At 39.7% G+C, this 23,746-nt stretch overlaps 3 protein-coding genes across 5 annotated transcripts; 1 reads left to right on the top strand and 2 right to left on the bottom strand.

The window, feature by feature from the left end:
- Window positions 1-47: 47 nt before the first annotated feature.
- Window positions 48-5,241, bottom strand: prpf38b (pre-mRNA processing factor 38B). Its single transcript, XM_010793065.1, has 6 exons — window positions 4,816-5,241; window positions 4,012-4,080; window positions 3,639-3,790; window positions 3,192-3,252; window positions 1,510-1,745; window positions 48-1,381 (listed from the first exon to the last, which is right to left on the bottom strand). Exons 1-6 carry the CDS (start codon window positions 5,023-5,025, stop codon window positions 742-744), a joined length of 1,368 nt encoding a protein of 455 aa, XP_010791367.1. The 5' UTR covers window positions 5,026-5,241; the 3' UTR covers window positions 48-741.
- Window positions 5,242-6,283: 1,042 nt separating this feature from the next.
- LOC104964316 (protein FAM102B) lies at window positions 6,284-14,058 on the bottom strand. 3 transcript variants are annotated; one of them, XM_010793062.1, is made up of 11 exons: window positions 13,825-14,058; window positions 11,814-11,934; window positions 11,530-11,559; window positions 10,957-11,073; window positions 10,457-10,503; window positions 8,942-9,045; window positions 8,514-8,609; window positions 8,209-8,401; window positions 7,899-8,035; window positions 7,317-7,380; window positions 6,284-7,113 (listed from the first exon to the last, which is right to left on the bottom strand). In XM_010793062.1, the coding sequence occupies exons 1-11, from the start codon at window positions 13,968-13,970 to the stop codon at window positions 7,071-7,073; spliced, it is 1,098 nt and encodes a 365-aa protein (XP_010791364.1). In that variant the 5' UTR covers window positions 13,971-14,058; the 3' UTR covers window positions 6,284-7,070. The 3 variants fall into 3 exon arrangements, with proteins under 3 accessions (XP_010791364.1, XP_010791365.1, XP_010791366.1); XM_010793063.1 differs by having other exon boundaries at window positions 8,535-8,609; XM_010793064.1 differs by lacking the exon at window positions 13,825-14,058 and adding an exon at window positions 12,268-12,271.
- Window positions 14,059-15,484: 1,426 nt separating this feature from the next.
- On the top strand, window positions 15,485-21,683 carry LOC104964315 (calcium-binding mitochondrial carrier protein SCaMC-1-like). The gene is made up of 10 exons (XM_010793061.1): window positions 15,485-16,105; window positions 16,642-16,768; window positions 16,910-16,997; window positions 17,118-17,229; window positions 18,605-18,763; window positions 18,856-19,008; window positions 19,140-19,247; window positions 19,341-19,508; window positions 19,674-19,824; window positions 20,438-21,683. The coding sequence occupies exons 1-10, from the start codon at window positions 15,926-15,928 to the stop codon at window positions 20,617-20,619; spliced, it is 1,428 nt and encodes a 475-aa protein (XP_010791363.1). The 5' UTR covers window positions 15,485-15,925; the 3' UTR covers window positions 20,620-21,683.
- The last annotated feature ends 2,063 nt before the right edge of the window (window positions 21,684-23,746 follow it).

Genomic DNA, 23,746 nt, shown 5'->3' with positions numbered 1-23,746 from the left:
AATGACAAATACATGGATATTCCTTTGAAAACAAGACTAAAAACATGTTGTTTGTAAAAGTGTTTTATTAGAAAACAAAATGCAACAGCGCAATAACCCAAACACAGCACAGGCAGGGCTCAGTGTGTGTGGTAAAAATGACCCCTTGCAGACGGCCCTTAGAGGATTAAAACATTCTCAGACTGACGACACACGACCATGGAGAGAGTTGCTTTGTGTAGTCATTTTCCAACAACATGGCTGCTAATCTCAAATTTGAAGCTCACTCGCCAGACAAATGCAGTGTATTTATTCAAATCTATAGAAATATGTTTTGTACTGCCTGAAAACAAGTTATTATTTATACATTGCATAAATGATATAACGACAGTTCTTAGTTGAGCTTTCAGCGCCATGGGAACCCGACTGAGCATTCAATGCAACTCAGACCCCTGATCGTGTGTCGACGGCCTCTGAAACGGTATTTACAAATCCACATCTTCACAGGGCAAACAGACGCACCATAGAAAATTAAAATGCAATTTTTGCCACTTTTTAAATTTCAAGTGAAGACTAACAATGGTCTAATGGGGAGTGAAAAAAGGCAGAAAAACATAAAAGTAAAGCAATATTACATTGGCCAAAGACATAAACTCCAGGTGTCCAATGTGCCGACATTCTTCTCTTCTAATTAACAACTGGGTAAAAAAGAGGGGAGGGAAACATAAGAGGAGAACAAGTAATATTGCTGGCAGGCGACATTTACTCAGTGCTCTGACTCCTTCTGCGTCCAATATGTTTACTATGGTCATTATTGGGCTCTCGCTGATGATGGCTCCTGTCTTTGCTACCACTACGTTTGTGAGAGCGCTGTTCTCCGTCCCTCTCCCTGTCTTTCTCCCTGCTGTCTCTCTTCCTGCTCTTCTCTTCCCCCCCGCTCTTGTGCTTCCTCTCTCTACTGTGACTTTGGCTCTGCTTTTTGGCCTTCCTCTCTTCTCTGTGCCTTTCCCTGTCCTCTTTATGCCTCCTCTCATCAGTCTCCCCCCTGCTCTTTTTCTCTTTGGACCTCTCCCCCTCTACGCCTCTGTCTTTATGGTGTTCCCTCTCTTTCCTCTTGTTCTTGTCATCCCCGCCGTCTCTTTCTTTGTCCCTGCGTTCGTTCTTTCTGTCCCTGCTGCCACTCTTTCTACGCTCCCTCCGGTCTTGGTTTCTGTCTGCGCTGCGGGACCGCCGTTTCTCCCTGTCCCCTCGCTCCCCGCCCCCCCTCTCTTTCTTCTGGCGGTCCCGCTCCCTCTCCAGCTCTCGGTCAAAGCTGGGGCCGTGTCGTTCTTTCTCGCGGTGGTGGCTCCTGCTCCTTGACCGTTTGGGGGACTTTTTTGGACTTGGTGTCTGTTTTGGTGTCCTGACAAAAAAACAGAGCAAGCTATTACACTTTCTGGTCATATAGATAACATAACCTACATAAGTAAGAAGTAGAGTAAAGAGAGTCATGGCAAGAGTTTGCAACAGACAACCTTTTAATTGTGTTACCTGGAGCCGCGTTGTTCTCCTTGCTTCCCTGGCTCCTCCACCTCGGGTTCCTCCTCCGGCGTCTCTTTCACGGGAACTTTACGAGGCCTGGCCTTCATCTTCACGTCAATAGATTTCTGCACGGGCACCGGAATGCGGGGGAACAGAGTGGAGAACCACTCTAGTTTGGTCAAGAAGGAGCGCAGCATCTCTCCAACGGTCATCACACAGCCGCCCCCTGCCTTCACGTCAAGCTCCTGAAATCAACCGGTGGGAAAGAGCCATAGGAAAACTCAGTTAACACAGCCAGGCAGGGCAGAGGTATGTGTGATCGCTGTTTCAATCTAGCCTCAAATTATGTTTTTTGTGATGACCAAGTACTGAAACTTCACCTCTGTTCATCTAGCTTAATCTCTCAAAAGCAATCAGATGTGGCTGAATTTTCTTTGCCAATGACAGAGGATAGAGAACTATAAATATAACAAAAGTCTTACCTCATTTCAAACTCTGGCTGTTTTAACAGTGTGAGCGTTGATAATGAAGGGACTGTTATTTTGGGATGCACCCCCCTTTTCTTAAAATCATCTGTTAATAACAGTAGTTCAAAAGTGGTTGCATCTACTGTAAACAGACTGAAAATTAAGGAAAAAGCAGCGTCTGAAAACATTGAAACTCAATGCAAGACAAGCCATGGCTTCTTTGTGTTGCGTTCCCAAGACCACAATGGACTCTTAAGGGGGTGTAAGCGATTACAAATTGCCCACAGTGTAAGAAAAGATTGGAGCAGCTAGGCAAAGTGCACACCAGTTGAAGAGTTATTGACTTGATATGGTAAGGAACAGCCGCTTTGCACTCACACACGCAACCCAACAGTGCTGAGATACAATATCCAATTCACCTGCTGCACAATGGGCATCTAAAGAAAAAAACAGGGGAATTAACCAGTTGGGAAGGATTTCATATGATCAGTTCAAATATAATGCAACAGAACATCGAAGGAGGCCTAGCTGCACAGTCTGGTATCAAGTATAATTTTAATCAAAAAGGACCAATATGTAAGATTTGACGGCAGAAATCAAATATATTATTCCTAACTTTTCTTCTCGGTCGTGTTGAATCACGTGAACCGATGTCTATTACTACATAAGGTGCAGGTCGTCTTCCACCGGGCGCACCATTTTGCAACGACCATGTTTCTACAGTAGCCCAGAATGGACAAACTAAAACATTTCTTTCATGCTTTAGGGGTCTACTAGTTTACACTAAATCCTACACACTGATCCTTTAAAATATGGCGAATACCTAATAGATGTATGCAACAGTCAACATGTGTTATTAGTTTGGGTGTACATGTCCGCTTGACTGTGTATAAATGACTATTTATTCCACATTTTGTGGTCCTGATAGAAGCTTATAAAAATTTAAAAGGCATGCCTTATCATTACATTAACTTAAAGATTTAATTTGCATCGCATACATTACTTACCCTGATAAAAATCAGCAGCAGCACAGTGAGCAAGTAACCTAGCTACTCGGGTTTAGAGCACAGAAACTGGGGACAATTAAGCCAAATGAAGGCAAAGGTGAAAAATCAGTTTATGAGCATCACAAGGGGGGGAAATGGAGAGCTTTTAACATGTGTCGTTTGACAAGGTATTTATTTGAGAGAAAGAAACATCAAATTATTACCCGAAGTGACATACCTCCTCATCATCCAGGAAGCCGTCGTACCAATCTACCAAATCTGCTGGAGGCTGAGTGTATCTGAACAAAACAGAGAGCATAATATGAACATTTGCATCACAAATTCACATTGCAGTTACTTTATATTTATGATTTTACCGACCTGTATCAATAATACCTATACATACACATTTAAGTTAAACTTTTTATGATCTGAAAAATGCATTGCAACTAGAACATTGCAATAAAATGTTTCTTTTACACTATGGATACATTTTAGTAGCATAGTGGCAATTAACAAATATATTCTCATCAATTAATTAACTTTTTTATATTTTTAACAAAAATATTGCCTTAGAACAAAACATCTCTAATTTCATCAACATGATGTCTTAACCAAAATGTGCAAAAATATCTAGCAATATTTGGAAAGTATAAAAAAAAATCTCCAGCCAAAAAAGACCTACCTTATGTACATGAAGCCAAGTGCTCTGATGTAAGGAGAGTCTGAGTGAGTGATCAGACCCATTAGCTGTTTGCGAGTCAGCTTGAGAGTAAACAGTTTGTATAGAAGACAGTAAGCAGTAGACACAATACCACCAGTCCCGACTCCACGCACCTAACAAGGATGAAGACATATTTGTAAAGCACATCATTTACAACAAACCTATTCACAAAAACGGACCTTTGGACAATACTTAAGCATTAAAGTACAACAATGAAAGTACTTATAAAGTGTAAATGTGTCATACTTGTAAGTCATCATCCTCGAGTTTGGAAAGGCAAATGTAGAGGGGGGGAAAAGATGGGGAATATAAAAAGCACGTACTTCTCACTTACCCCTCCGCACATTCCAGTCTGGCCTGCAGTCTTTCTGCTTCCCTTTTCCCAAGGCTCAGCGTGATTCACCTGTAGACATACAAAACAATGTAAGGAGTCTTAAGGACAATTAACACACTTACATGTGTCCATGAAACATGAATTGAGCTGCCAATACACATCTGAAGGATCCAGTCCTGACAAATTCCTCTGAGCGTTAGTGAAGCTGGAGTGATATATGCCAGTGTTTAAACAGGTATTCATTTAAAGTATTTACTGCTAAACATAAATGTGATAGGTGGATTTGGTTTATAGCAAGGCTGTAGATTAACAACAACTATTTTATTTTTTAAACCTTTGACATAATACTTTACTGGCCTTTTTGTCAATAAAGACACACGAACGTATCAGGGAACAGTTATTCTGCTCTGGCAGTCAGAGACCCCCTACCACCTGCCGCTTTTAAGCGGTCAAACCAGCATCATCATCATTTTACTATTTCTGAAAAATATAAAAAACAAACATTCAAGTAATCTTTGTTTATGACGGCAGCCATGCTTTTACGTTAGTCAACGTAAACTCACTTAGAAGTTAATGTGGCGTTGCTGATAGAAATATTAAGGTCCCGTATGTGTGCGCAATTGTTTGAGATACTCAGACATCTTCCCGAGTACTTGTGTTACCATATATAATACTAGGTCTTTGTGGTGGCAGTTTCCCTTGGTAATTGACCACTATAGTAAATTTGCTATCGCTACCTTAACGCTAGATAGACTGTACGGCGGTTATCTAACTAGCATGCGGGTTAGCATTTGCAAAATTTACCTTGAAGTAGATTTCGTCCACAACTTCATGGTACGTCTTAAGTTCGTAAAGCTGAACTTTGAAATACGGCGAAGACAGCACATTTGTGAGAATCATTGGGTTGAGGTTCATAGTCTTTTCGTTGCCCCACAGGGGCAATACATTTCCATGTTTTCCTGATGCAGGCTTGCTAACGGCCTGTGTTGGTAGCTGGTTTCCGACGTTAGCCATGTTAGCTAAATCCCACGCCGCTCAGGATAGTGTACAGTTAGCGTATTTCCGATTACAGATCCATCAATATAACATAGTGAAGTGTCGATATTTAACAGTTCCGTCGGTTCTCATGAAGTTGATTTGTTGTTTAATTGACGATCACAACTTCCCGCCGTCGCTGTAACGCTAGCTAAAGCGCTGTTGCCGTTGCGCGTTGGGAACCGGAAGTGAACGTTACTGCTGTGAACTGCGAACCACCGCTGCGTCAACAGGCTTTATATTAGGAAAATAAAAGCATGTATGCACATACCGATGTGTATCAATTGTGAAATTGATCACTGAACGTATATTCCGTAAATATTTTTTGTTATTATTATTATTATATAATGTGGTGAATGGAAAATATGTAAGTCGTTGTTGTTTTTTAACACAATTTATCTTTTTTAGTACGTGTTTACTTTGAAATATTTGCTTTGCCTAAACCGGAAATTCAATTATCGCAATATTATGAAACTCCACCTGCCGATTTAAACTGATCTTTAACCCTTCTCTTGCGTTTCGGGTCAAAAGTGACCGAGTGACTTTGTTTTTGATCATAAATATTGTGTTTTTCGTCCAATTGCCTCAAGACCTTATGTTATCCTCCACACTAGGCCTCTGAACATATACAATTCATGATCACCACTTGCATTGATTTTATTAGTGATTTATTCAACAGTGAAACACCCGTTATGTTTTCGGTCAGAATTGACCGCCAAATGAAATGAATGGGTATGAGTGTATTATGTTCATCCTCCAGATGGAAAACATATCCACACACACACACAAAATTATAACATGAAATTCACCCCTGGTGTCATTCTGTCTGTCACCGCTTGATTTTACTTGCTTTGACTGTTCAAATGAGATGTCAATCAAAATTGGATAAGGGGTAAGGGGACAGAAAATAGTATGGGAAGGGGGGTATGACCTAACGCAAGAGAAGGGTTAAGCTTAAATTGTTGTGATATTTACATATTTAATATATAAATCTCATTAAGTTAGTTGTCTGGTATCCCCTTAATGTTAAATGCTCTGTCTTTTGGTTATTTTATGTAATTTGTTCATTTTAAAGTGTATACTACAAATGTGCCATGGACTCCAGAATAAATAATTGCCTAGAAGGTGAAGAAAAAATTGCTAAAGTATCAAAACGTTTAATTTTAATGTTGTGTAAAATGTTCTATGGCATCCATACTGCAAAAAGACAGCAGAACAAAAGGTTACACAAAGAGCACATTTTTCGAAACGTATGATTTATTTGGCCTGAAATAAAGCATAAAAAAACCACAATAGATATCTTAAAAAACATTGTGGGCTTTACACATATGACTTTCATTATGTAGGCTACATAGTTTAAATATAACTTCTTAATTTGCAGCAAATATACATTTACAAAATATCTGATAAAAAATAAATTCATCGCTTTAAAGACAACAGACAAAGGCACATGCTCAGACAAATAGAAATCATACCATCAAAAGATCTTGGTATTTAAATAGCAGTCATCTCTCCACCACTTTAAATGTCACAATGTCAGATGTGTACTACTTTAGATGTATGGGACTTCAAGGAACCGACTAAGTCCCCCCTCCAGCCACACACAATACAATTAAACTGAGGAATACAAATCAACCATAAGAAAAGTTTTTTTTTTTAAATAGCAGAGAAACCCCTTTGCAGCTTAGAGCTCACCAAGATGGGTGAACAATATGTGTTGAATTACAGTACTTAAACCTTTCAGTTTTCATAAAAGAACACCCACATAAATGTCAGTACATTAGTTACCCCAGCACCAAGATGTTCAAAATGTATGTGGCCTTCAGCTCCACTTCTTGAACACTAGGGAGCTCGCCTAGTCTACAGACACTGTAGGTCACGTACAGAGAACTGCCTTGGAGAAATGAAATCTCCTGGAGTGAGGCAGGATCAAGTTCTGATGGCACCTCTACAACTCTCCAGTCTTGTGTCCTCCCGCTTCAGTGTAACATGGCACCCTTTGACAGTCACATGCTTCCTAAAGCCTAGCGCTTGATCACCACCTGCTCAAAGGCTCCAGCTGCAACCCTGAAAGAGAATGTGCAATGTGTTACATGACAGGAAATGAAGGATCTTTTATATGTAGAACTAAGATTATGATGTGAAACTGAAAGAGCATTGATGAGTATATTCCTCATTCGGGTCCCCATTCAGCACATTTGAAATGAATTTAGATAAGTAGTTCATGTCTGCTTTGTAGCACCAACAATCCACAATTACATAACACCCACCTCATGTGCTGGCTTCCCAAGGCTGTACTCCCACCAGGACCAACAAACAAGCTTAGCCCCTCCTCTGCAGAAATAAATAAATACACAAACACACACATACACATTAGGGGGATGTAGTAGCTAGTCTGAGACTGTCAGACCTTTTGAACAATAGTTGATGGTTAAGAAACACAATCAAAAGATACACTTTCACATAAAAAATGTATGCAACATCAGTCTCAATGGCGTTAAAGACAGGGGTAAGTAGCACGGCAGACACAGTGTGCTTGCCTATCAGTGAGGTTAAGCTGTCCTTGTGGTATTCATAGAAATGATAGTCAATCTTAAAGCTTGAACCCTTTATCAAATAAACTCTAATACTTCAAATGGAAGGTAACTAAGGTATGGTTCCATTTGGCTTCCATTTTATGGTTTGCCACCATAAACATTTAATCATTTTTAATCCATTGAAGGAAGTACTTAAAGACGTTGCGTTGTAACATTGCAACACCCCAAAGTAATTTGATTCCATCAGCAGGATGTTAGGCAACTTTCTAAGTCCGCCTGCATAGGTCCACTAAATCACAGATTAGATGTACACACCCTCTGCACTGGAGTCCAAGAAACCGCTGCTGAAATCCTGGCTCTGCAGGATTTTCTCTATTATGTCATCAGCATCCACCCTGGTGGCATCAACTCTCTTCAGCTGATTCTCCATTGAGTTCTGCTTGACTGGATGTCTAATGTAGAAACAGACAAAGAGTGGAATATTACACAAATGTGCTGCATAAGGAAAAATATACAATATATTTAGTGGGTCATAAAAACCGCTACCAAGGTTTGTTCACAATGATCATTATGGAAAGCAGTTTGGAAAATAAAGGTTTGAAAATAAAAAGGGAAAAAACTTTACCTATGAATTTTAGCTGGGGTAGAGGGGTGTTCAGATGCATGTTGACAGGTTACACAGGCGGGGGGAGTTGTCCTGCTCTCCCCCTGCTGGTCACTGGGTTCCAGGATGCTGCCGATGCCTGTGGAGGCAGAACCCCCTGACCCGCTCCTCCGATGGCACAGATCTGTTAAACTGGAGTGATTTGAACTGTAACCTAAAAGTAAGGAGAGAGTGAAAACATTGAGCTCAAGCCAGTGATTTGTGTATCTGGTGTGGTTAAAAAGTGGCTTGAGGGAATCATATATTATGTGTCCCTGGATTGGTACCTGAGATTTTTGACTTCTCACTTGCATAGCTGGGTGTTCTTGAATGGCCGTACGCTACCAGCTCCTCTGGGACAGAAACTGACTTAACTGTAGAACCTAAATGATAAAAGACACAAACACTCAGTGGTGAAACAAAAAAATCACAAGATGACACAGCTATAACTTACATTCAGAGGAAATGTATCTTATTTGAGGTAAACAAAACACCTAGTGGAGTCACACATCTTTGGTAAATCATCATGCTTATTATTCATAGGCTTGTGAAAAAGAACATTGAATTCATTTCAAATGGTTTCTGTTGACTATGGCTCTTTAAAGGACCATTTCAAAAGTGTTGACAACCATAGCTGCTTGTTTGCTTCTGTCAAGAACATAGAAACTAAAATGATAACCTGGCATAAAACTCTTTCGAGTGTGTATTTACATACCAGTTAGTGAATGGAATATGTGCACGTCCCCTCCCTTCCTGTCCTCAAGAAGACACTCTGCTTCAGCCTGAGGGTTTCCCAGGGTCATGGCAGTAGACGGGGGACTAAAGGGAACACGAGAGAGAGTGATGTTACTGAGGAGCAGGGTGGTGTAAGAAGCATCAATCAGTGTTGTTAGAAAGCAGCTCCTTCAAATGCTCTTATGTTAGACACAGTTATTGGACCATAGTCTGATTAAAGCCCACATGAAGGACCAACAGTTATGGACTTTGGTGACTTTAAGCTACAGAATACAGAATCCACAGTGATTTTCTGGGATCGACTCCTTCAAAATCTATAGTGCTGACCAAATCACTCGGGTTTATGTAGAAAACCTTCATTTAGACTCTTTTCGTGCTCCTTAAGTTTACTAAACCTGTACCTGGGCATGCTGTACCTATACTGATGAGTGGATAGCATACAATCTTTTTAAATGAAATATCAAAATCTGCTAATTCCTCTGCTTCACAGGCAAAACACAATGACCCTATAACTAAAGTAACGAGAACACTGGGTTGTTTTTTTTGTCTGGAGTCATCAAACAGACTTTTAAATGTAGAACTTGTGTAGCTCAAGTGCAGTTATTTAAATGCATCACATCCTGTTATAAGTGGCTAGGTTATAACTATATTAGTTTGTTTCTTATGTTTGGTTCCTTGTCTTAATATTGTTCATGTTGCAAATTGAGCTGCTGTGATGCAAGAAACATTTTATACTTGATCTGACAATATCGTATCATATGTGGTATTGTGGGCAGAATAGGATGACTTTTTAAGGATATACCGGACCTTATCACAGGAAACCCCACATATCTGCTACTGAGAGGCTATGCTAAATAAAGGAATGAGGGCGGACAGTCAGCAAATCATAAAAAACAAAAGCGTCATCTCCTTTGTTTCATCACACACACAATGAATAACACCCCGTGGGCTGAATGACTAGCCCTGCTATTAAGATTACACTTGAGACATCTCCTAGGCAGCAGTGTGTCTACTATTACACTGAGAGGGAGTAGTAACAGGGAAAGACTGGTTATAGAAAGTTAACAGTTTGCACATTGGCAGGAGAGTGTTGTTACATCATGTCTTTGACAAACATCTCTACGTACAGCTCTTGACAAAAGAGAGAAAAAACATCTGGGCTGAGCTGATCACACATCAGCTGTTGTTTACTATCAGGGTTAGGCACATTAATGTCTGACTGAGGGTTTATTAGCTCTCAGATAAGCATCTGATAACTCTGACAACTCAGTATTTTTATTTGTCATTCAATTATTTGAAATCTATGTGATATAAGACATCAGTGTTGGGTCACGTTGATGACGACAGGACGTGACGAGAACAGTTTCCTCTGTAGTCGGATGCAGAGGCATACTTCCTTTGTGACCACAAATACAATCAACATAACAGACACGTCTCCAGTGTTATGAGTAATGACACTATACTGATGTATAATATGGTTAAAAGGAGCTCTTACGTTTTAAAACAGGGGTCTCCAGACATAAGTTGTGTGGTGATGACAACCTGTAAACAGAACAAAATATGTTGGTTTTAGGCTGACAAGCATCTGTATTTGTAAGATGGGGAAAAAGCTACGACGTAGTGTGGTTTACGAGGGTTACTTTCAACAAAGGGTTGGAATTAAATGTTGTGAAATGTTAGTCCATTGGAGGAATGTCTAAAATGCATTCCCATGGCTCAGGCAGCTTATAGATCACAAGCTCAGACATGTGTAGCATCAACTGTCGGGGCATACCACGGTTCCACTCAGTACATAAATCCAACGTTTTGTCATCTTCTACAGAAACGGATGACTTCATTTAGAGTGGCACAGTTGAGCAAGAACAGGTTTTAGGCTTTTCTATGCTTTTCTAAAAGCTTGGACTTTAGAAGAACATTGTGGGAGGGACTTCTAATTCCATTTCAAACAATATTGAAAGGAGGATTGTGGAGCTTTGCGTTTAAACACTAGCACACCTTTAGAATTGAGTTGTCCTGTCTGGTGTTCTTGGTGTCGTATCCCTCTAGGAGACACCGTCGTGTGGTGCTGCCAGACCCAGCAAACTCAGACAGGTTCAAGTCAGCAAAGCCCAGCTGCACAGGGGTATAAAGACCAAGCAGTTAGAACAGTGTGATCTCTGTTAAAGTGTGAGCACTAACAAGGTATCTGTACATAAAGCATCATCCTATAAAACATACAGTAGTATTTGTTTAAAAAAAAAATCCAGCCCAGCTTAGGTTTTTAGAAACACACCACATGCGACGGGACTTTACATTCCTGAGAAAGCAGACAAACTAATTCTTCTCATCATTTAAGTTATTGGTTAACAGAGCCTTAGTTTTGATTTAGAGATTTTTCAATAAGTAACCAAAGCCGGAAGCTAGAAATAAAAACATTCATTGTGAGACTCACCTCACTTAAGGTCACTTTCACACGTAGAGGTAGACTTTTATCACATATATTTTATGATAAGACTCCTCTAATGGATATCTGGCCCGTAAGCTGCTATGTTTACAACAAAATGGTCAACAGACTCAAGAACACCTTACCTTTGCAAAGGTCTTTCCGCCCTTCACTTCCTTAAATGACAAAAAGGGAAAGTTATATACTGTTTACATTAAAAACAAATGTATGAGTCGTTGTAGAGTGACCACTGGCTGCACCAAGCTTGTATGGTTACAAATTACCAGTGCTCCTGGTCTCATGTAGGCTACATAAACATTTCTTAGCACATTCACAGTTAACTATCTGGACTCTGTTTTGGAAAATTCCCTCTATGTATTTTTGTGGTGTCAACAAAATAGAGCTTGACGGCAGAGAAAATGTCCTGTACCTTGCGCACAGACACCCGGCACAAACAGGGGTCGAGTACACCTGTTCCAGCATTGGCACTCATCTTACACACAAAGGAAAATCTCTTCCTCCAGTGTACACAGTTGGCTTGGACTTGCTCCCTGTGAGAGATAACACATTTAGAAACACTTCTTCATACAGAAACAAAAACACAAAGGCATAATGATTAACGAACAAATATATATCCCAACTCTTTCAGATTTATGATAGTTTACCATCCAATTGTATGACGCAGAGCATCAAGAAAGAGGAAGATTATATATATTTTTAGGAATATATAAGAAAATAAAGAACAATTTTATTTAATGAAATGGGCTTATGCTCCATTTTTACACCTTGAGTTATCCCCTCAAAACCTATTAGATGATTATTCACTCAGCTTATTCCACCTGGTCATGATCTAAATGTGTGCAAGATGTTAGTCCAATTCTCACTTGACATTTGGATGTTTCAGAATAAAACAGGCTTTGGAGAAAAAGAACAATTATAAATAGGAATTATGTGAAAATAAGAATTTCCGTTCGCCCCTATACCACACACAAGATTGACAATATGCTTGTATTCAAAACAGAGAATGCAGCTGTGGTTTGAGCAGGGTAAAAGTGAGACACAGTGTTTGGAAACAGAGAGTAACCATGGCAAAGCAATGAGGGTTAGACATGTGCTATGCCTGCCTTTCTTTCCATAGTGACTCATTTAAATGCCACAGTAACGTTACACGCACTTATAATCACCGTCCCCAAACCTTGTGCGCTTCTTTCATTGGAGGAAAATGCTTTGGTTCTAACTGCCACAAGTAATATCAGATACACTGCATATAAAACTGACTAAAAGAGAAAATGAGCCTGCTACAAATTACACACTATAAGGAGTCTGCTATATAACACAATCCCAAATATAATATTTTTATTAGTAAGCAGTGGTGAAAAGTGAAAAAAAGTACATTTACTCAAGTTTTGTATTTTTTTTGACATATTTGTTCTTTACTTGAGTATTTCTATTTCATGCTCCTTTATACTTCCACTCCAATACATTTATTTGACACTCCGTTACCAGTTACTTTGTACATATAAAACACATGATATGCTGATATGGTATAAAGCAGTAGGCTACTGTAGTACTACACAGTATTTCAAGTATCTAGGCCTACATTTGGTCAACACTCACAAACTACCATACTAAAATGCTCTTAAATGTATAAAAACAGGATTATACAATAACAATAATATTACAAAATGTAGAAATAGATATCCGGCTTAACGAGTACATTTACTTTTGATTCTTGAAGTAGCCTACATTTAAGCTGATAAAAATCATGTTCTTTATAGTCTTGAAACGGGTCATTTTGGTGCTTATACTTTTGTACATTCAAGTAACATTTTAAAAGCAGGACTTTTACTTGTAACGGAGTGTTTTAGGACCATAGTATGTCATTTTAAAGTAAAGGATTTGAGTACTTCTTCCAACACTAGTAAGATAAATACTGTAGGCTACTGGCTGCTGCCTCACTCACAGTATCTACTTGTTGCTTAGCAACTACTTTGATCAACAGTGTACATAAGTTAACGGAACACACATTAACTTCCTTCGATTGAAACATAACCCTACATTATATTTTTTAATAAATTAGCGAGCTCTGGCTCTATTAATATTGTGTAAATCTCATCTTCCTGGTTGTAGGGCTACTAACACAGCAGCACATTGTCAACAGCACATTGTAAACTATTGAAGTATTATTAGTTAGTTAGCGTTAACCTAGCTACTGTTAGTCAACGTTAACAACACATAACCAAGTTAACGTTGATCGTTGAAAGTCAGGGAATGCTGTTGCCAACAAAGGAGCAAAGCCGTGACAATAAATGTTTTAAAAATGTCCATATAAACCTGAACACGGACTTAAAAATGGCTAAAAACAAGCTCAACTTAAAAGTAATTTTAGCATGTTGGAACAACCAGGGAAACGTGGCTATAAATAGAAAAAACATTCTTACCGAGACGACTCTTCGGCAAAGCCTCCATCTACCAGTCTCACTTTACAGAATAAAACTCCGTTTACGAAGGGAACAGAGGACAATTCCTCCAAGTCGAAGTCTACTTTAAATTTGAATTTCTTTTTCTTCAATAGAATGAACGACATATCCTAAACGTCGCTGACAGTCGTGGTAAATCCTCAACTGAACACTTTCTTTGCTCCTCCTCGTCTCCCAGCTGCTGCTTGTTGCTGCAGTCTGCAGACAGACACGACTCAAAGTTCAAATCTGCTTCTCCACCCACTGAAAAATATAATACGTGACGTAAGGGAAATTCCACCGTTTGATTGGACAACGCAGGCCTGGAGAAAGGAGAAATACCCAGGTCACGATTGTAACAGTTGTAGCCTGTACTTCACTTCTGAAACTCATTCATATTTAATGCCCTAAAGTGAACCTATTACCCTGACCACTGAAGTGTTTAGAAGAAGTGGTTCCAATAAACAGAAGGGATAATATACTATTCAGCAGGCATGTCATGTCATGTCATGCATGGCAGAGCCATATATTCGGCTCTGATGTGACCATAAGAAGAAATGATGGAAGACATGCTAAATAAGCACATGGCCACTCAGGAATAACACTTAAATACTATCAATCAAAATACTATCAATCAAAAATACTTTTTAATTATCCTATGTTTGTTATCTGTAATTGAAAAGAAGTTAATACGCCATACATTCCATTGAATATTCAGTAAAGCATTATGCTTAACACATAAGAACCCGGACCTACTTTTGGAAAATTAAGGAGAACATAATTTAGACTAAATAGACTACATAGAACCAATTTCTGACAAGTAACCCCCCCCTAGTGTCAAATATCTGGCTTTAATGATAAAGTAACTCGTCTTATTTATAACTTCATTAATGAGGAAGATTTTTTGGTTTAAATTTGTTTGAACACACTTTGAATTTAAGAATAAAGAATATATATATTATGTAGGCAACATTTTAATGTTTTTGCAGGCTGGCTCAAATGTTATCCACTTTATATACTGTTGTGTAGGTTAATCTATAACAATCTGTACATTAAGTCTATGATAAATGCACAGAAGTGGCATCGTGTTACTAATTTAATATTGAACTTAAGTAAACATTTTGGGTACTTGGACTTTACATATTGTGCTTTCTCTTAATTTCACTCTATACTTCATTACATTAATCTGCATAAGTAATTTAGATTGTATTTCTACTAATACTGTTATTCAGTGGGTTTTATTTTCCATCTTATGTGTAGCATTATATTTATTCTATTTCAATCTTTGTTCTTCCTGTTATTTGAAAGTTTGCTTTATTTTCCATTTTATTTCCCCTCTTAAGTTTGATCCCTTGTTTGTTTATTCTGTGTCTATTTTTCCTTATTGTAAAGCACTGCTGCATTTATTACATGAAATTGGCTACACAAATAAAGTGTGTTATTATGACGCTTAATATAAACACCTCTGACAGTCAGTGAAACCCGCCACATATTTAGGGGCCCAGTGATGATACACACAGATGGACCCTGACTCACTTTCCTGACAGCACCCGCTCCCATAGATATCTATGCCTGCTCCTGTATGAAGAACAGCGCCCTTTAGTGGCGCTCAGATGCACTGCGCTATAGGAAATACAAAGCTGCGTGTAGCCCTCTACTGACACGTCCGGCTGCTAGATGTAGAGATAACATTTCCTCAACATGAACCATCCGATTAAGCAGGAGCGAAAAAACAGATGGGGATGTTCACCATTAGAAGCATTAAGCGGATTACCGGAGTAATGCGGGGTTTATTTATTTCGTCACATTTCTACCTTCCATCTTTCCCCGTGGAAAACACCCTGCTGTCGCTACGTAGCGTTGCTCCGCCCACGATTACTGCAGTTCGCCTGATACGTTGCGAAGTAACACCTCTGCACGGGACAGTGCAACATATAGTGCCTGCAAACCTCTTTTTTAAACGCCGAGCTCACATCTGGATTTCAGCAGGGTTTATTGATGATTTTCAATATGGATTTATAACCAGATCCTGACTGCAGAACCGGCGACTCGTCTCGACTGCTGCTCCCTCATTAGCTCCACAATGTATCCAAAGATACGGACGCTTTTATTATCAAATGCGCACTGCTGGGATGCCGACAGCAAGAGGTCATGCCAGGACTTATTCGAGAAGCTTGATGCCAATAAAGATGGGAGGGTGGACGTCGCTGAATTACGAGCGGGCCTCAAGGCAATGGGCATATTTCGCCAGGGAGCCGCACAGGTAGGGAGTCTTGTTGGGGTCCTGTGAGGAGGGAAGACTTTCAGAGCTTTGCCTGCCTGTTTTGCATAGCATTCATAAGTAGTGTCCATGTCTGTGTGTGTCTCTGTGTGTGTGTGTGTGTGTGTGTGTGTGTGTGTCTTGTGCAACTGGAAGAGGGAAATGAACCATTTGATTTGATCAGGGGCGGTTCTATACCATGTTAATTGGGGTGGGCCAAGCTGGGGCCAGTTGGTCAAGATTGCAACATTTTAAATTCAGTATAAAGTCATAGCCCCACAAAAAAATTATATAATATATTATATATATATACTATATATAATTTTATCTTATTATATTATTAAAAAAACAAAACATTTACTGTTATTTTTGACCCACAGTCTTTGCTGCAACACTATCAGAAATTGCATTATCATAATTTCTCTTTTGGAGGGGGGCCACAGGGGGTTCCAAGCTCAGTGTTACATGGGCACTGGACCCTGTTGAGCCAGCCACCCTCCACCCCAGAACCGCTCATGGATTTGATCTCTTCTCTGTAGAAAATCGTGTCGTCTGGGGATCAGAACAATGATGGGAGTCTCGACTTCAACGAGTTCAGCAACTATCTGAAGGAGCACGAGAAGAAGCTCCGGCTCACATTCAAGAGCCTGGACAGAAACAACGATGGTAGGAACTTCCTCAATATAAAAATACTTGGCACAAGTTCTAACATGCGGTGCCAGCAGACATGCCTTTTAATGTTTACAATAGCACACATTCTTTGTTTACACTGCAGCTTGTCTGAGTTGAGTTTTTATGTTGTGTCAGGGCGCATTGATGCCTCAGAGATCCAGCAGTCCCTTGCAGAGCTGGGCCTGGATATCAGCAAAGAGAATGCCCTGAAAATATTACAGAGGTTTGGCCTTCACTTCAATCCACTGTAACATGTTTTTATTTAGGGTGTTTCCAAGATTTTTGCCTGTGTATGATCTGAAAGCTCAGCCATAGATTAAAAGGTTTCTGTGTGTTTCCCTAGTATGGACATTGATGGGACGATGATGGTGGACTGGAACGAGTGGAGAGAACACTTCCTGCTATGCCCTGCTCACAACCTGGAAGAGATCATACGCCACTGGAAACACTCCTCGGTATGGGGCAAATATACACAGAAACACATTCTGCAGACGAGTGCAGTGGAATTAATCACATGATGTCTAGTTCTCCTTTGTAAGATGTTATGGGCTATTTCTGCATTACACTTTTTCTCTGCAGCTTCATAAGATTAGAGTTTCCAACATAATTAGGTCACAGCAGCACACAGTGTTTGCTTCGGCTTGCTCCTCCACATCTTCGCAAATAAAGATGTCATTGTCGAGATATTTGCTCCTTCGTGAGCAAACCATAATCCTCTCTTTTGTGTCTAAATGTCTCTTCAATGCACTGCCTGTTTATGGTCTCTAAGGTAACAACACCAGTCCAAAAATGCATGGCCATAGTTGTGACTGCAGGACACAAAGCTAGCTGTGTTAGCTTCTGTGTATCCCAAGGAGCGCATTAAAGTGCCACTGTGTTTGTCACTAGCAGAAACCATGGGTGTTTCTCAATGTCGAGGAAGGCTCCTCCAGAGCCACTATTTCAAGGATGCTACGTCATCGAGTCCCGCCGAAGGACTGTTCCAATGTCCAGGATCCTTGGAATTCTACCGAGGCCGGCGTCCTTCGATGCAGGACATTTCGAGGCTGCACATGTGTATCCTCCGTTGTCTTATAATCCCCACAATGCTTTGCGCACGGACCAATTTCCCAAATCTTTGGTGGAAATCGCGCTCCATTTAAGGCGGGGCCTCGCATATGACGCACACCTGCACACCTGTTAGCCTGTTCAACCATTCTTCGTTTTCCGAGGCTAGGAAGGATTCTTGCCTCGCTTCTGAAGGACCTGACTCAGAGGGATATGTCCTACCAAGGAAGCGTCCTCTACATTGAGAAACACCCCATTTCTGCTTTTTGTAAAACATGGGATATGTTTATCTGAAACAGCCTGCAAGACGAGGGCGCAGTCAGCTTAGTGATTATGATTTCACAAGCAGTTCATGCTGATTGATAAGGAGCTCAATGCATATCACTAAGCTGACTGCGCCCTCGTCTTGCAGGCTGTTTCAGATAACATATGTTGTTGAAATAGTTTCAACCTCTGCAGTATTTTCTGCAGTGTTAACTTCCATGGTGAAACCTAACATTCAAGTTCTGCGAATACTTCCTTCTCCAGTGTATAGGTTATTTGGCAAGCATGTAAAAACGATTGCTGCATCACTGAGACAATAGACCTCAAAAGGAGAAGTGCTTTTAGGCATTTAAAGTTTTTTTTGTCACATTGACAACCACCCAAGCTTATGTAACATGTACCATTCATGAAAGAGATACAATTTCAAGGCCAAAATAATAATATAAGAAGCGTTTTACTCTATTTATTATGGCCATAAGCTGACAAACCAAAGTGATTTCAGCAGATGTGTTTAACTAGGTGCTGGACATAGGGGACAGTCTTGCCATCCCAGATGAGTTCACAGAGGAGGAGAAGAGCTCAGGTCGATGGTGGAAGCAGCTTGCTGCGGGGGCCGTGGCGGGGGCCATCTCTCGCACTGGGACTGCCCCTCTGGACAGAATGAAGGTCTTCATGCAGGTGAAATATATTAAAGAACATTTGACAAATGTATATTTCGCCTAGGGGGATAAATAAAAGAATATATGTAACCTCATATATTTGTTCTGCAGGTTCATTCTTCTAAGACTAACCCCATAAGCCTCGTGGGGGGCTTCAGTCGGATGATCAAAGAGGGAGGTCTGTCCTCACTGTGGAGGGGAAATGGGACCAACGTTTTAAAGATCGCACCAGAGACAGCTATCAAATTCATGGCATATGAACAAGTAAGCTCTAAACTGCAAATTCAATTTGCCATATATACTGTATATATTTTGATGGTATTCATCACAGTTTTATAACATTATTCATATTTATAAAAATCCTTTATTTTTTTCCATTTAAATGTGTTCTGTAGTATAAGAAGTTGTTGTCATCAGAGGGCCAGAAGATTGAGACACACAAGAGGTTTGTAGCTGGCTCTCTGGCCGGAGCCACTGCACAGACATCCATCTACCCCATGGAGGTGAGACAGCTTTTCACCAAAACTTGAAAATACCACAGAAAAAAAAAAGAAATATTCCAACGTTTTTATCCTTTCGTGATTTCTCTGTCTAAGGTATTGAAAACTAGACTGACCCTTGGGAAAACTGGCCAATATACAGGAATGTTTGATTGTGCCAAGAAGATCCTGAGGAAGGAGGGAATCATGGCTTTCTACAAGGGCTACGTCCCAAACTTAGTGGGCATAATCCCCTACGCTGGGATAGACCTCGCTGTTTATGAGGTATGCAGGATTTGTGATTTTATTTTTCTCCTTTGTGATATTTCAAAACAGTGTGTTAGTGGGTGCACTTTGTTTAATTAATTTAATTATATGCACCAGTTCATCTTATATTATAAAGTAATTGTGTGCTGATGGTTTTCAATTATTGTCTTTACTGTGTTTCAGACTCTAAAGAACACGTGGTTGACGCATCACACCAAAGACTCAGCTAACCCTGGAGTTCTGGTGCTGGTGGCCTGCGGCACCATCTCCAGCACCTGCGGACAGCTGGCCAGCTATCCCCTCGCACTGGTGCGCACACGGATGCAGGCACAAGGTAAACTCATCTGCATTTTATGACCGTGACAACAACACCTATATAGCACATCATTTAGGTCACTACAATTTGGAATAATATATAATTGTGATTTTTGACTGATCTTGCAATTGCGATATGGTCCACGGTATTGGAAGGAATGCTCATTTTTGCATACATTTTCTTATTTTCATTGAAAAATAAAGTATTTGTTGGTGAGATTTTCTGCAAGGATCTGTATCAAACATATCGTTTTTTATAAGTATGTAGAATAATCAGTTTGTTAAGGTGGAACATCTCTGCAGCACCACAATACTTAATTTATTTTCACTCATATTTTGTCTTATGATAAATAATAATATCGCGCATCCTCGGATTAAAATGTGTCCATATTGCAAATGCAATATATTTCCATTAATCTTTTCAGCCTTACGTAATTACACAGTGCATTATATTTTTCATAATTATTGCGTTAATGTGCTGACCAAACTCTGTGAAGGCACCCAATATATTCTGGTCACATACACTTGAGTTATAAGTCACATAATAAATAGGCTGCCTTTTAGCATACAGCACCAGAGTAAAAATCTTTCAGATGCAGCACCGCCTCCCTCACTTACCCTTTTCTCTGCAGCGTCTCTGGATACAACAGACCAGCCCTCCATGAGCAATCTGATGAAGAAGATCGTAGCCAAAGACGGCTTTTTTGGACTCTACCGAGGCATCCTGCCAAACTTCATGAAAGTAATTCCTGCTGTCAGCATCAGCTATGTTGTTTACGAGTACATGAAGACTGGCTTAGGAATTTCCAAATGACCCTGGAAGCCAATGAAAAAAGAACATTAACTTAATTATTGGACTTGAAACTGACTGTAATAACTCCAGAAATACAGACAGACATACAGAGCATGACTTCTGCGAGCTGGAACAGGAGTTCAGCAGATGGAAAACTGTATGTATCCTAATGGTGGTCTATCATTAGCTAAAGCATGTATCGTTTGTGCTGAGCATGCTTTAATTATTATTCGAATGTTATACATAATGCACTCCCTAAGTATGTACACTGTCCAAAAGAATATTTCACACATAAAAAACATAATTGATACATACATAACATTAGCATCAATGCAAACAAAAACAACGCATCTTCAGTTAGCAATTTCATTGTACTCATAAAATGGAATGCCTGATGAAAATGGAATGTCAATGGGACACAATGTGGTGCTTTTTGATAACAAAATAAATATTTTCTTCAGAGAAGCTGGAGCTTAATCAATGAGGCTTAACAGCAGTCATAATTGTGTTTAATAATGGTAAAATGACACTACGCCACTTTAAATGTTTAAGTCCACAGCCTTTAGGGGTCATTTAAAACTTCTATAAGTTGTAAACACCTGCCTATAGAGTGCCTCCAGTCAGCTGAAAAATAAATAACCGGTTAACACTGGAACACTGTGAGCTTGAAGACAATGCATCTTGTGAAAATAACTAAATCTGTGTTGGATTTGAGAGATAGTTTAAATGTGCCTTACAGCCACACAATGTGAACTTTCTGGCATTAATATATATGAATTTACTATATACTTATACACAATGCATTTATGAACTGTTATGATGGGTACTACAACGATGCATGGTAACAATTTAAAATAGTAATAACTGGACGTTGTGATTGAAACACTTGCTAGGAGTATGTTTTGTCCTGTGTCACTTTTCTACAGTGGCCCTGAAGTGCAAGTCAAAACAACATTTCACAAAACACTACAACATATCAAAAAAGACTTCAACATGTCATAAAACGCAACGACATTTCAAAAAACACTACAGCATTTCAGAAAACGCCACAGCATTTCACATTTTACGGAAAGGGAACCTGTTAAGCCCCAAGCCTGTTTTTCAGGTCTCAGGCTCGAAAATGGCATTCCCAGAACAAATGACCATATCTTCACTTTTAAAAGGGGTAAATTAATAATCTTTTTTCTCAAAGCAAGGTTACATCTGCGAGTTGGATGTAGAAGTATCAGAATCAATATAGATGTCTTTATTTTAAAGTAAATTCAGAATGAACATAGTAAAAACATGTACATTCTAATCTCTGCCTAAAAAAAACATTACTTCTAGTGAAAACCACCCTTGAATGATGGTATGGTAGACTAAAAGCTTTAGGAATCCAAACTATAACATACAATAAGTACCCTGTATTAAGATTGATGCAAAACAAGTGAAATCTGACATTTTTAGAGAGGTTTAGAAAAATAAGGTCCAGGCGGACTCACCTCTGGGTAATTTGGGAACCCTCAGTTCCATTTGACTTTTTTCACTGTAAAAATCATTTTATTACTTTGAATTATCCCTATAGGTATTCATTCCATCCAAATACAACTGTTGTAATTTCATTTTTAAAACGCACTATACAATAAAACCACACTCTAGAATGACTCTTTCCTGCGAGCCATTATTTGACAAAAGTCAAAGTATAGAAAAAGTCCTAAACGCAAATCTTGTAATCTGCTCTGTTATCTGCTGTCCGCTCTGTGCTCTGTGTGCTCTGGGTCCTGCTAAAATTCCTGCTTCCTTACGTAGCAAACAACGTGTAGAGTCTGCTGCGTAATGTGCTGCCGCTGGCTGGCATTCTTTATACTTTACGCAGGACCATATCTCTGGAACCCATTGGTCGATTTGGGTGATTTACACCTTTTTCTTAACCATTAGATCCATGATCCATGAAGTTAGCCGGCTAACTTCATGGAAAACTCGGGGTTTCCGGTCCTACGAAGCTGGTGTGCGGCTAACCTGGTCGGGACCAGGGGGGTATACTACGAATCTAGTTCAACCTATCCTGGATATGTTTTGAGTTATCCGGTTGACTTAATCCAAAACAAAGCCGCTCTCGCTAAACTGTCCTACAACGCTGGCTATCAACTTGTTCGCTCAAGCCAGCCGTGTCCTATCTAGTTAGGTGCGCGTTCACATAAAAGGGGTGGTGTCTGGAGCACTGTATAGAGTGAACGTGTGGAGCTCACACGATAGAGAAAACACCAAGATGAAAATATCTAATCCATCTCATTTACCGACGAACATTTCTACTAAAGACCGGGCAAAAAGTGGGGGGAAACTATTCTGCACCCCGTGCAACTGTGTGTTGGAGCATAAGAGAAAATTGACGGTGACGACCCACTTTGATTCATTCAAACATTCGAAAATGCTTTCTGCTGCTGCGGACAAGAAAGCCAAACAACTCACGTTCACGAGGCATCAACCTCCAAAACCCTTTCGAGGGCTACAAGAAACGAGGTGAGTAGCCTACAAGATTGAAGCTGCAGATAACGAACGCGTAAATGAAAACAGAATGAGGCGGAGAAGTGTGTGTGTGTGTGTGTGAGGGGGGGGGTGGGTGTGTGTGTGTGTGTGTGTGAGATTAAAATAGCCCAATTGCTTTTACAATAAATAAACATTGAATTTGTTTAATTGAATAGTAAAGGGGTTTAACGTTAGTGGCAGGTTGTGTGTGAGAGAGAATAAATAAGACAGCCCAATATTTTAAAAAAATCGATAATTTTTTCACGCATATTTAGCATATTTCGCAACTTTCCGCATATTTCGCAACTTCCCGCAGTTTCACCGCATAAAATCACATAAAAATCCTGCATGTTTAATCGCATAATCAAGGATTTTAGCCTGCATAATCAAGGAATTTAGCCCGCATAATCAAGGATTTTTTGCCCGTGTTTTTCTGGAGGGTCTATATAATAGTCAGATTGCTCTGAAGATGGTAGGGGATATTCTATTTATTTTCACGTTCACACAGTCGGTGATTTGAACTGCAACGGCAGTTTGAACTGTATTTCCTTTATCCTGTAAAATGACTTGATCACTTTAAACTCTGCACACTGTTGTTATCAGCTGTTCCAACATGGTTTCTACCTCAACCTATAATAGATGT

The sequence above is a fragment of the Notothenia coriiceps genome, unplaced genomic scaffold (assembly GCF_000735185.1).
Source record: "Notothenia coriiceps isolate Sejong01 unplaced genomic scaffold, NC01 NC01_scaffold00037104, whole genome shotgun sequence".
Taxonomy (NCBI): Eukaryota; Metazoa; Chordata; class Actinopteri; order Perciformes; family Nototheniidae; genus Notothenia; species Notothenia coriiceps.
The sequence above is the reverse complement of the archived record's forward strand: the minus strand, read 5'-3'. Positions and strand labels throughout refer to the sequence as shown.